At 36.5% G+C, this 14,047-nt stretch overlaps 1 protein-coding gene across 9 annotated transcripts in view; it reads right to left on the bottom strand.

Annotated features, from left to right (window-relative positions):
- The window catches only part of CTNND2 (catenin delta 2), a 645,736-nt gene that overhangs the window by 70,856 nt on the left and 560,833 nt on the right, over window positions 1-14,047 (bottom strand). For all 9 annotated transcript variants that reach the window (XR_011092756.1, XM_068670993.1, XM_068670989.1 and 6 more), the window contains one exon: window positions 10,078-10,251. Coding sequence is in view for 8 of the 9 variants with exons in the window: in XM_068670993.1 (XP_068527094.1) it covers window positions 10,078-10,251 (174 nt within the window). In the remaining variant the exon portion in view is untranslated. The remainder of the gene's footprint in view (window positions 1-10,077; window positions 10,252-14,047) is intronic.

Raw genomic sequence — 14,047 nt, 5'->3', positions numbered from 1 at the left:
TAAAAAAGTTCAAGATGTCTGAGAATTTCATTGCTGTGATCATAAGAATTAATCAGTTAAAAAATCTGGAAAATGATTTTATAATTTCTCTTGTGATTGCCAACTTGTTCAAGAAAAAAAAAAAAAGAGACAACTATACATTTGATTTTTGACACCTTCCACCTAACTGGAACAGCACTGTACATCAAAGAATTAGTGATTCACATACCAGTTGACCTGAGCAGGTGCAGGCCAGTGCAGTGCCATGCTGCACACACCACTTGCCTACAGGATAAACTCAGCAGCTAGTCATAACAGAGGAACTTGTATGCACCTTCCCCTTGGCACCCGATGACACCACTGACATGTCTTTGTCTTTATCTTAAAGTGAAGCAACATGTTCTTACATGAATATCCACCCCACCCTTTTTTTTTTTTTTTTTTTTTTGACAGTGGAAGTGATGAACAAAGTTGTTTACTTCTACGAAAATCCCCTAAGAGCTCTAAATACTATCATGCCAGTGAACCTCTTCATGGATGGGATCTGCACAGTGTGCCATGCCCTGAACAGGAGGTCCATTCATGGCTGTACAACCTGGGGTTCCCAGCATCTGAAGGAATGAAACATTAACTATACTATCCACTTCATTCTACTGTTAGCTCCAGAAGCTAGAAAAATGCAAACATGATGAAAACTGTGATGTTGTGTTTTTAAAATCCGTGGTTATTCCCAAATCTGACACCTACAGGATGTGCAGGTTGACCAAGCACAGTCTGCTTTGAAACGGGCCATCTATTAGGCATCCACTCCTTCCAGTATTTTGAACTCTTCTCTTGATTTTTTATACAGTCCTAATTCACATTCCTTGTACTGATATGCGGAAGGAAATTTACTGAAGCAGAGCATTTTCCTCCTTTCAGCATTTTATGGCATGGATGCTTATCATGCCTTCACACTGGGAAGGTGAAGGCAAAGTTCTGGAACACCTTGGACTTTGAAATGTTTCAAATATTTCAGAAACTCAGATGCCTTAGCATTTTCAGATCATGGTGACCTTTCTCTTTTGACAAAACCTTAAAGAACAGTTACCTCGCGCCTTAATGAACAGTTAGATCACAGCAGTGTTCTTCCAGAAACAGAAAAAGTAAAAAACAATTCCATGACATGAAGTATTAGAAAAAGGAAAGCACGCTCACTACCAGCACATCATGCATAACCTCTGTATATGGCCTCTACTTATCACAGTTGAGGTGCTCATTTTAAAAAGCTAGTATCTGTTTATACTATAGACAGGTGCCCCTGAGCAGCAAAACAAAACGAATTTATGATAACAACGGCAGAAATAGGGACAGGCAAAGGCTGCAATGTTGCGATATTTGGAGTACAAATTCATTTCAGGTAATGTGACTCAGGGGAAATTGGGAAAAAGGATAAGAAAGCAGCATTTGAAGAATATTATTTTATTATTTCTCCTCTGTAGTAAAGATGCATACCAAAAACTATCTGGCTGGACTTTGCTGTAGACAACAGGGATAATGGTTACAATAAGCTTTCAAGTCAGGTAAATGGGATGTAGGATTCTCAACATCATTGAGCACAATAATGTAGTATGTCTAAAATGTAAATGTGCCATCATTTTCTGCAGCAAAGAAAAGAATAGCTCTAAGGTGAGAGAATATAAACAAATGGTAGCAGGATTCTGGACTGATCTTATTCTATCTATGCTTCTCCACCAACTTCTCCAGAAACAGTGTACGGGATCATGAGATATAAAACAAAACAAAATCTTAAGGATCAGTGATTTTAATTGAAAGTATCTGCTGAAAGAAAAATATCTTTCTTTTACCCAAAGTAATCTTTTTGAGTTTCCCTTTTTAGTAACCATGCACATACCTGCCAGTTAAATATGCTGTCACCTGCAGCTGGGTGTACCCAAAGCAATAACTCTTTGCACTTAAAAACTCCCATCCCTGTGTTTTCTATGCTTCTCCCAGGGAAGGTTGCCAGTGTATCTGCTGCGATTATATGAGGACTGCCAGCGTGAGAGTTCAAGCTTACAGTGAAGTTGTTTTGAGAATATAGTGAGCCTGTCTGGTTGAGGAGCGAGTTCAAGCTAGCAGGCAGCATATTGAGAGATGCCGCTGTTCATTTGAAAAGTACATCCCAGATTTAGAGTTTTCAGTTGATTACATGAGGAATCAGTGGGGTGGTTTGTTGTTTGTTGTTTTTTTGTTTGTTTGTTTGTTTTCAATTATTTATGTTTGCTCCATACCAGAGAGGATCTAAAATGTTTTTATTGAACTTTCACTGTATTATAAAAACCTCCATATTAAAACCTCCGTGAACGCTTTCCTTTGAACTTTTTAGCTACCAAGGGAAAACACAGGCACTTAAGAAAGACAGGCTTAAAACAGACTTCCTGGTTGTTGCATTTTCATTATCTATTTCAAAACAAAAGCCTAAAAGAAACAGGTGGAGTTAGGAAATAAATTAAGAATATATATTCTTTAACCTTGGAGAGAGCAAAAGATGTTGTAGGAATAACACTGAAATAATTCAGTATGATAAAAAAAAAAAGAAAATATATATCACTTCACTGAATAAATGACATCCAAGTCTTCAGTATATGTAATGTACCAATTAATTTGATCATAAAAGTCAATAATACGGCTTCCAAGTTTTCATACGGAGAAAGTTCCAGCTATAATGTTTTACAGATGCACATATGCAAAAACATAAATAAAACAATAGGCGAAAGACAGAAAAGAATGCGCGAAATCTCTCCTCTCCCCTACACATTCCTCTTCCCCCCCCAGCTCCCTCTTCTGAAAGTGGAAAAGAGTGGCGAGAATGCCATCTGCTTTGGAAAAGTTCACAGGCTCCTCATGGCAAATCGCTATCATTTTGGCTCTGTTTCAAGTCAAGCACCTTAGGCAGAAAGTCAGAAATGTCTATTAATTGTTTCAACAGTCTCCGGAGAACTTTCCATTTCGCAAGTGGTAGGAACTGTCTGTGTCTCTTTCCTTAAACTGCCAATTAGGACAAGTCTCTGCAAGCAATTATGCTGTGCTCTGTGTATTTCAGGAATACTCAAATTGAGATGCCTCAAAACTGCTATTTTATTCTCTCAGAAAATGGAAAAATTGATTCACTCTTGCGTATAGTGATAATTCTTTTGTTTGCCTAAAGCCATCATGAACATTCCTACATTTCCACATTGCAGGTCAGCTGCTAATATGAGCTCAGTGGAGTATAAAAGAAAGAGATGAAAAATCATAAAAAAGAAAAGAGACAAAAGGTTTGTTGCCTATCGGTAAGTGAGGCACTCTGCCAATATACTTAATCATCCTGTTACTCCACAAATCAGCAGCGGTGTCAATGATCAAATAACTGTTCAGTTTGTGAAGAGAAAGGACTCCTACGGGAACGGCGCACACTTCAGATGGAACAAGGAAACAAACAAAATCATTATTGCTGCATCAGATTGCAGCTAAATTATCAGAGACAAGCACAGGAGCCACAATCTGTGCACGAATAGTCTTTACCGATAATTGAATTCGGACAGCATAACTACTATACATCACTTTGAAGGAATCTAGTGCTCCGCTATGTCTACTTTCATTAGTAGTTTCTCTTTTATTTTTGTCATGGTAATTAAGAAGAAAAATACAGTAATCTGGAAAATTATTTCTTAGTTTGCCACAGTTATTATTATAAAGGACTCTTTCCAAAGCTGAATGCCTATAGGGATTAAGATTACATTAGGTTAAAATTCAACAAAAGAGTAATTCATCTGTATCAAACTTATTTCTCTTTTAAAGAAAATTTTAAAAGCATTTAACAAGTTAACTCCTTCTAGTGTTTTATATAGTTTTCTATATTCTCCTGTAAATCACTGACAGAGGAGAACAAACTAAAGTGAACAAATGCCTAGCACAAAATGAAAACAAAAAAAAGAAACCAAACCAAACCAGTCAAACAAACAAACAAACAAACAAAAACCCCCAAGGAATGCCAACAATTGAATAGACTTGGTATTTTGGATGGATTCACTTTCCTGCCACTGACATCAGCATTATCTGAGTACCTTCAGAACATTTCAACATCATATACTCCAGTTTTGACTAAAATCAGCATTGTATTGCTACAGGTCAACACTGTGATGCAAAGACTTTGTAGGGATACTAAGTGTTAAGGGGAACTGGAGAGACAAAAAACACAAAATGAAAGCCAAATCAGGGCAGTAAGCGTGATGGAGCAAACCGAATTACCAACAGAACCAGGAAGATTAGAGACAGAATTTGCTGTGATGTATTAACTGGTTACTTTCCTCTTGCTCCAGGACCTTAGACCTTAGAGAGGAATGTATAATAGGGTGCGTAAAAATACACAAATAAATAAATAAATGAAAACTTAAATGCTGTTAACAGAAGACATCTTCAATGTCTTCAAGACATCTTTCTCAACTATTTGAGAAAGATGAAGTTCAGAAGGAGCTGTCTTTGCACCTTGTCTTTCTTGATTCTGAAGTACAAGTGGGTAATTTGTATTCAAAATGATCTAAGAGCAATTACAATGACTTTTCTAAGTGTCGCACCAACTATCATTATAAAAGAAAGGCTTCAGGACAAAAGTGATGCATATCATGGGAAGAAAATTGACTGCGTATACTTACATACTGCACTCACATTACTAGGCTGTGCTCCCATTCAACAAACTGATACCCATGCTGATCTCCCCACGATGTCTATGATACTGCTGTTTCCAGCAGCAGGTCTTGTTTCTTGTACATCATCTTGGCCCTCGAATATTATTCTCTTTCTTACAGGGCTAAAAGGCTTCTCTGTACTAATTCCTGCAGCCTCATCTATGCAGGAGATTCCAGCCAGGTAAGAATTCCTGCTAGATTAATGCATTGATTACTTAAAAAGCTTGTCTTTGTGGATTTGCTGGTGTGTTGTAAGTGGTCTTCTCCATCTGGTCATATAAGAGTTCGTAATACTAATACTTTGCAGAAAAGAAAAGAAAGTCTTTTCACTGGAATCCAAAAAATATCCTCCTGGCACAGCCTGATGAAACTCTAAAGGATTAACATGTAAATAATTAGTCACCAGAAAAGCCTGGCAAGAAACCCACAATATGGCCTTGCCTGATAAGAGGAAGATTGATAACCTTGATGTCTGCTATTTTAGACAATAATTATTCATTATCTGCAAGTGTTTGGATGGCAAGGCGCTCCAAACTCTTTTCTTTCTACTCTTTGAAGTTGCTGCACTGACCTTCTGACTGAATCAGTCCCTTTTATGTTTTCAGTTTCTTTATCTAATAATTTACTTAATAGAGCTCTTACTCCCTGGAGACTCAGATTTCTCCAGGATGGAATTAAGAAAATAAATGTAGTTGTTTGCCTAAGGAACAAAGACTGGTATCTCATCTAGCTATCTCAAGAGATCAGGCCGTTGACCCAGAAACCCCATTCACATGGGTTTTGTACCTGTTGGGGATCAAAGGCAGGGACATTCTGTTGTCTAACCAAAGAGCACTACAGGAGGCAGAAAGAACCCGAGGAATGTTCTGTCTTCATACTCTTGCAAGACTTAAACAGAGCAGCACTTGTTCCTGGTCTTACAGAGCTCAAGAGACTAATGACTGCTCAGGAAAATGAAGCCAGCCATCCTGCCATTAAAGCAGATGCAGGAAGTGTTTACGCATTACCTTTACAAGTTATAGTAGCATATTAAAACAAAACAGGGTCATGTGAATGAAGAAATGAGGTTTTAGGGGTTTATCAAAACTAAGGACATTATACTTGTGGTGACAACACTGTATTTTTAATTGTAAGTAAGAGAGCAAATAACATTGCAGGTGACGAGTTCACAGCAACAAAAATTTCTCTGGCAGATAAACTGACAGCAGCCTAAATTTAGCTGTCAGATATATATAGATAAACATAAAAATATACAGATATCTCAATATCTCTCCTTTCTTTCTGAGAGCAAAATGTTGTTCAGAAAGGACATAACCTTGGATTCTTGACATTGTTAACTGCTGGACATTTTGAACATAACTTTTTACATGCTCAGTAGATAGAATGCATTAATAGCCTATTGACCAAGGTGAAAACTAACAAGAACTTGCCTCTTCTTTTATTCCCACCATCCAAGGAAACATACTGATGCCAGACTGTACATAAAAATAACTTTGGAGATTTCCTTTTACAGGATAAGTCTTGTAATGTTATACCTCATAATTTTTTGATATCCAAAGTATTAAAATAAATGATATGAGGTTGCAGAAAGGGCTTCAAGTCTGAAGTGTTACAGTGACAGAAATTTCTTAATGAGCAGATGGGTGTCTTTGGAATGTAGCAGGGTGAGTCAGTGAACCTCCTGTTTCTATTTGTGGATACTCCACAAACTTGACAACACCCTAATTAAACAGTAAGGAAAGCTAACAGAGCTCCCAATCGAAGTGGATACCTAATGGGAGGTAAAGAGTCTCCACCACTTCAAAAGGCTACCCCAAACCTTATTTGCTCAGGGAAAACTGTCGCTAAGTTTGATGAGAAATGTATTTGCTTAGGTTTTTATTATTTCACTGTTGTAAGTAGCCTTAGAATACAAGTTCAAATTAAGTATAATTGGAAGTGTAATAAATACAATTAGATAAAGTCTACTTCTGGAAAAAAAAAAAAAGTAACAGTGGAAATGAAAGAAAACAACTAAAATCAATGACTCTCCTTTTAATGTGCTGTTCTTTGTGCCTGCAGGAAGTTCAGGATACTGTGAGATTACCCTGGTTATGATTTTATGGGAGAGAACTTTTTGGAAAGCAATGAGTCTCCAGAAATCCACCATTATTATCATACAGCATATGCATGTCATTTTCCATGAAAGTAATGGATTTCTTTCCTCCAGATTCAAATACCTGTGTCCTCCCTGTGTAATTATGACCTGGTGCAGTAAAGCGACATGAAGGAACTTCCATATTCACCTGAAACAGCCTCTACTCTAAAATCCTGCTTTCGGTATAAACTGTCAATCTATTCTTCAGAACCAGAATATGTGTCAAAATCAAGATATACAGACATCATCTTTCCCAAGTTAAGTTCTTGCACTGAAAATATCCTTTCTCTCACCTCAGGTCAGAATCATGTTTTATTGGTAAACTTACATTTCGACTGGTTAATGCATTTGTCACCATTATGCTCCTTTTTTGATTCATTAAGATTGCTTGGGTTCTAATAATAACCGTAGGGACCAAATATTGTATTAATCATTTCAAAAAAATCAAATTTACTCTGCAAATGGGTAATACATAGCAGAACTTCAGGTAATATTATGGAAAAACATTGGCCCAAAGTGTTTCATCTTCACACAGAATAGTATTATGCAAATACATTTATTTAGCACTTTTTTCTTTTTTTTTTTTTTTTTTTTTTTTTGTAGTGCTTGGCTTTAGGACGAATTCCTGCAAGTGAAACAGCGCTAAAAATGTACTAGAGATTAAGATTTATTATGTGCATATGTTGATTTTACGTGTATGGATCAATGAAAAACTGTATTCCCCGAAATAAAAACACTTTCAGCCCTTTTCATCTGTTAATCCTTAGATCTATGTACTGCTGCTTCCGTGTCTGAAACTTTGAAAAGTAGTCTAGGGGATTTAGACACACATCATCTGTTAATTCTGGTGGAAGACATTTATCTAAATCCCTTAGACTTTTTTTTTTTTTTTTTTTTTGTAATTATTTGAGGCTTCCTTTTATCTGCTCACTTTCCCTTCATAATGACATTGATTAAGCACTGCCTGTGTTAAAAGTGTTACCTCTCTGTTACCGAAGGGGATTTAGTCAGCTTTATACCACAGGAACAAGAAGGGTGGAACTGCTAGAAAAGAACCATACAAATATATGAACTGCACTGGATTTTTTTTTTTTTTTTCCAGACCAGACTGTATCTTTGGAAGTGTATGAGCATGCCTGGTGCACTGGCTACCTCATATATATTCTGGAATTCTTCTGACATTAAGATAATGTTATTTGGGGGGTAAAAATACTACCACAATTGCTATTTATTATTAATTGCGACTTCATCTGTTATAATACAGTTTGCTCTTTTCCTCTTTTGCTTTATTATAAAGTACTTCTTGATGAAGTTCAAGAAAAAAAAAATCATTCCCCATTTTCCCATTCTTTATACAAACATAATTTCTTGCAGGAGCTCAACAAAAAGAAAAAGAAAAGAAGAAAGAAAATCTCCCTTAGGAATAACCTCTTAAGATTTTTCTATCTTTTATTCCAGTCATTTTATATCCAGAAGACTGCAGCAGTGGAAAAGAGAGGTCAAAAGGTGGAAACATCAATGCTTATGTAATCCCCAAAGAGGATTATTCCCCTCACAAAAATGGCTGGTATGACATGTGAAATTAAGGATATTCATTTTGTGTCTGCACATCACTTGTAATGAAATTGGTGAATCTTTAGAAAAATAGAGCAACAAGAGAACAACCAAGCTTTTTCCATGGTATCAGCATGGATAGTATTAAAAGTTCAAATCAGTTATTCCACCACATCACTTGTCCAAGAGCTCTGTGGAGCTCTTCTTCCTCTCTAGTTCACTGTACACATCTGTGAACTAAAGGACGACAGATACAGATTTATTAGAAATGGGAGAGAGGGTACTGCTTGGATTTTAGCACTCCCATTAGTGCTGGCAAATATGAATGCATTGTTTTCTCATTTGGACTGGGGCTACACCCATTCCCGGATGAATAAAACACATTTATCACTTTTCTGTGCCAGAATTACACAATCATCTGATGTGGTCTACGATATGAGAATAACAAAATTATAATGATTTTCAGGCACAGTGTATACATAGCACTTTGTAGGGCAAAACCACTGGACAGAGACTTTTCACTCACTTCATCATGTCATTGAATGCAACAGTCAAAGGAATTTTATAAGTTTGGTGGAATGCAGTACTCAAAAAAACCACAATCAGCCTCTAAAGATCTGCTGAATGTGCCAACTCAACTTCCAATAAAATTGTATGGGAAAAAAAAATGACATTCATTAGCCTCAGGTCTAATATTTCGAAATTAACACTTACTGAAATTGGTACTTATACACACTTCACATACGAATGACCATATGCTTAAAACCAAACAGGACACCTTCTAAGACCTCACTTTCATAACTGCATTTCCCTATACATACACGTATGTGTTCATTGTAAATATGAAAACTTCCCATGGAGAGTAAACCAATGCATTACCTTTATACAACAGGATTAGATAGATAGTACTTTCACCCAATCAAATCAGTTTGACATCAGAAAAGGGATGAAGAAATTGCCCTAAAAAGTAAATCAAGCTCATCTGTTATCTCTGATTTTACCGATTTATTTTAAATCCAGGAATATTTTCTAAATCTAGTGAATGAATTCTTATTTTTTTTCCTCAGTACACCAGAAATAATTGGAGAGGGAAAAATGGATCATTAGATTACAACTCAAAAGTAGAATTCGCTGGAACATAGTGCTTTGACTAAGCATTTTCTTGCTAATTGTACACGTTTACTCATTCTGTTGACATATGTTAATAATTTCTTAATATTTTAAAAAAGTAGGTGATGAAATTATTTGTGTTGGCATCATTTAATTTATATCTTGTTATGTTCCTGCCTACTTTCTCATAGGAAACAAAATGTCAACCAGTTTCTGCAGTGACAAAATAATATGGTTTCATCTGATTGTCACTGGTGATATTTTTGACTCATTTTTCATGGTTCTGCCACTACAGATTCATAAAGATGCTGCATCTCCACATTTGGATATTGTTTTTCAGCAGCAATTTTTCATACTTGACCAATGTGATTTTCACTGCTGTATGCTGACTTTTCCTATGATATGATTATCTGTATCAATTCAGAAGACTTAAAATACTATCTCAGCTTTGACTGCAGACTGTTTTCTGTGAAAACAGAGAGTTATTCCACTATCAGGAGCACTCAGATAAACTTATACCAACAATTTGCTGTCATTTGTAGAAAGTTCTGAATTAAAAAGAAAAACTTATCAGGTCAATATTCCTACCTTCCAACTCCCAGCAGCCAAGTTCTGCAGTGCCCCTGCTGCCCCCTCCAGCGTGTCTGGATTTGAGCACTCAGAAAGAAGTGTGAGGTAGGGTTTGACTATTGAAGGGTGCCACAGCATCTGGATTCCTTTGGGTGGTTCTGCACAGTCTGGGAGAGGTCCTACTCCATCCCACTGTGGGAAAATAAAAATCAGATTGTCAGCAAGAAACAGTGACATACTTGAGAGCTGTCTCAGTTGAAGCTATAACACCTCGTATGTGTGTGCATGTAGGCATCTGCACGCACACAAGCAAACACTCTCAATTTTAGCATTTCATGTGATGGTTCTTCATAGGGAAATGACATTTCCTACAGAACACTCTTTACAGAAGAGCTGTAGCATTGGCAAAAATCACAGTGACATAGCTATCTGACATTTATTTGTTTGGTTGGGAACAGAAACCAACTGAACATAAGTGTATTAAGAGGTAAATCTAGAACTTGCACAGGAAGAGATCAGATCAGTTCTCTGCAATCTCTCTTTTCATGAGAGGGAAAAACTAACAACTCTAGAAAACTAAATCATTCAAGGGCATGAGCATGCCATCCCTTGACAGGCCCAAGAATGGCTGAGGTGTAAATCTTCCCCAGCCATGTAACTTCTGAATGCCTGCATGTGTTCTGCATGCATTTGGTGATTTGTTTGGTAGGACCAACTCTCACATAAATACACTCTTCCTCCCACCAAATACAGTGTTTTGTCATGAAAACAATCCTAGCCTGATATCCAAAATAGTCGATATTAAAACCTGGACAACAAGCTGGATATTGCATAAGAGCTACTCCTACTGGAAAGAGAGACCTTATTCTAGAAGAACACTGATTTACCTTTGTACTAGAATGCACAAATTTGCACTTAAGCATGAAACATCTTAAAAGAAGGAAATTCAAGGACCATTTTTATTTTTCTAAACAAAAGTAATTTGTGGAATACATTTTTAATATTTTAAATACACGATTTTTATCTACATATGCAGTAAATGTGTATTTTACTTTGCTTTGCACTGATAAATGGATTTAGAAAATTCACAGCCTTAATACCCCTACTAAAACCAAGCCTTGACTTTTTAATACAGTCTTTTTTATAACACCTCTGACATGTACAGATTTCATGTTGTGGTACAAAATAAAGCTTTTAATGCCCACTGTGATTATGTAGATAAAAAATACGTATCAGAACATTAAATATCTACTAGACATACAAAGTTAGCACAGGCAAATTAATTTCTTGTGCCAATTTGCAACTGTTAATTTTCCTAGTTGATTTAATCAGTTATGATTCATAACAACAACAGTATTCACACTGGGAAAGACCTAGATTCTCTCATTTTCAAGAAGTATAAACTATAATTTTATTTAAGCTAATTTTAGAAATCCATGTATAATCTAAAGGACAATGAAGCCTTATCCAGTAACAGTTAACATATCTTAATCAATCATAACAAGATTTTGCTAGATTACTTCTGAGAATCAAGATTTTTTTATTATTTTTTTTTTCTGAATTAAAGTAAAACACCAAAATGGAAAGCTAGTGGGACTGTTTAACACATGAGCTATTACTCAAAACCAGAAAGTTGCTCTGATATAAAAACTCACTGTACTGGCCAAAAGTTACTATAGTTTAAGAGAATTGGCACAGCAATACCCAGCTGTGGCTGGGAAACAAGAGGAAAACTGCCTTCTGGAACAAAAAAGTCACTTTAAAAAAATGGTGTTATAGGTCTGTTCTAAGACTTTTTTTTCAATTAAATTCTGCCTTTAAACCAATAGGTTCATTTCACTGTATATGACACTGTTCTCCAATTTAGTCCATATAAATCACCATTCTTGCTAGAAACATCCTCTTGCCAGCTCATAAAAAATACATAAAAACCTGCTTCTTATTTTAACTCTTGGAGTTCAATCATTTGCACTGTCAGAACTTTTTGGAAAACAAATGAAAAACATGTCTTCCAGATCAAATCTGACTTCACACCAAATCTGGGCTTAGTAAGTCCACTAATGATTGACTTGTGATGTACGAGGGCACAAGTTCAGGTCTTCATCCATCTCATTCCAATTTGCATGTATCGCAGACGCATTATACAACTGAACAGAGCTTGCACAGGGTACTTATTACGCTATTTCAGGAACAAAGTACCTACCATGTATCAAATGTATCAGATCTATCCAATATATTTTTGTGCACATGTGGGGATATAATTAAAAAAAAAATACAAACAAACTCAGGTATTTACACTCATACAATCCCAAGGACTGCTGAAAATCAGTGAAAATCAGCTGATATGAACAGAGCTGTATATGTGCTCACGCTGTACTGGTACATATAACGCACTAGGAATCATAATTGCAGAAAAATTAATATTTAACGCGGTTTTGCCATTCTTCCCAGTAATGAGAAAGTGTTTTTAAAAAATGTGTGACAGATTACTGCATTTCCCTGCTGTTCTTGCTACTCACTTTTAGTACATAATCACATAAATTTATCACCAACTATGAAGGAAAATATCTGTGGGAGACCTTTTCTCAACACTGTGATGCCTCAGAGTCACTGGAGGGGTGACAAAGGGTTTGGTACCTCACATGCACATGTGGCAAGGGTGCAGTAAAGGCGGTGAAGCACTGCTTAAGCCTCCTGCGCTGTTCTTCAGACTTGGTATGTGTGTGCCAGGAGCAGCTGAGTGGCACGCACAGGCAGGGTTTAACTGCTAATCATGCACAGCATACGTACTGTGCCTGTGGTAGCCTCTTAAAGGTCATGCAACAAAGGGTCACAAAAAAAAGATGCTCCTGTAGCCAGGTTCTGATCCTTTCTGGGAGGCAGAGGGCAAAAACATCCGTGACCTTTCATGCTCTCCCTATTTCCATGCTTAGCTCTTTCCTCCTGCATGTGTGATCTCATCTAAACTCACGGAAAGGCTTAATGGCTTCTGGCACCTTCCTCCTAGATGAGACCAGCGCCTCACCTGAGACACGAGGCATGTGGGACTAACACAGGTCAGAAAAGAAGTTATCGCTAAAGAAATTCTCCTGATCTTCACCCATTTATTTTCTTTTCTATAGATATAAACATCAACTTCCCAAGTCAAATAAGGCAATTTCCCCAAAACGATATAACAATACATTTTCTCAAACAGTGGCTAAGATGTGGCAGAAGTTGCTCTGTAGTTCACCTTGCTCAATATTAATGAGCCGAGGCAGTGTGTTAAATGACTCTAACCAGTGAATTACTGGAACAGTTGCTGTGTTGTTGCAGACCATCAGGAATGATCAATAAGGTCTATTTGAGATAGGCTATGGATGTAGTAGGCACCTCTGAAAAAGAAGACAACTATATTCAATTACTCTTCCTAGCTTATGCTAAGGAGGAAGCAAGTCATAAACAAGTATTCTTTCCAGGCTTCCCTGCTTCAGCTGAAATTACCCACATATATTGTGGCTGAAGCTGACAAACTGTTCGTTATGTGGGTAAGATACGAATCTCTCATTTCCTGAAACTGGTGCAAAGCAGAGATGAAAGTCAAGAAGAATAAAAAGCTGAATATAAAAATCTTTAAGAACTTCAAGACTTTTGAGAGTTAGAGTACTCTAATAAGTTTTTCAAGTTTTCACATTTCTAAGAAACTTTGAGAGGAGCAAAAGATCACTCACTGCTTCTCCGTGCCACACAACCAATTATCTATCACATTATTTCTCTTTTAATAAAAAACATGTTTATTGCAGGATTATACTGAATAACTGGAAAGGTTTCAACTCTGTAAGAGTTCAGTGTTCTCTATTTTTTCCCCACTAAAAATGCAAATTAGGAGGTGTTATTAAAGAGTATCAAAATATAAATGTCTTTTACCTCTGATAACAAGTGATTTCATTTTCATTTATTAAACATAGACATTTTCCTATACAAAATATGACTATTAAAACAAGAATAT

This window comes from Anas acuta, chromosome 2 (assembly GCF_963932015.1).
Source record: "Anas acuta chromosome 2, bAnaAcu1.1, whole genome shotgun sequence".
NCBI lineage: Eukaryota > Metazoa > Chordata > Aves > Anseriformes > Anatidae > Anas > Anas acuta.
This window is presented reverse-complemented; position numbering and strand designations above follow the sequence as displayed.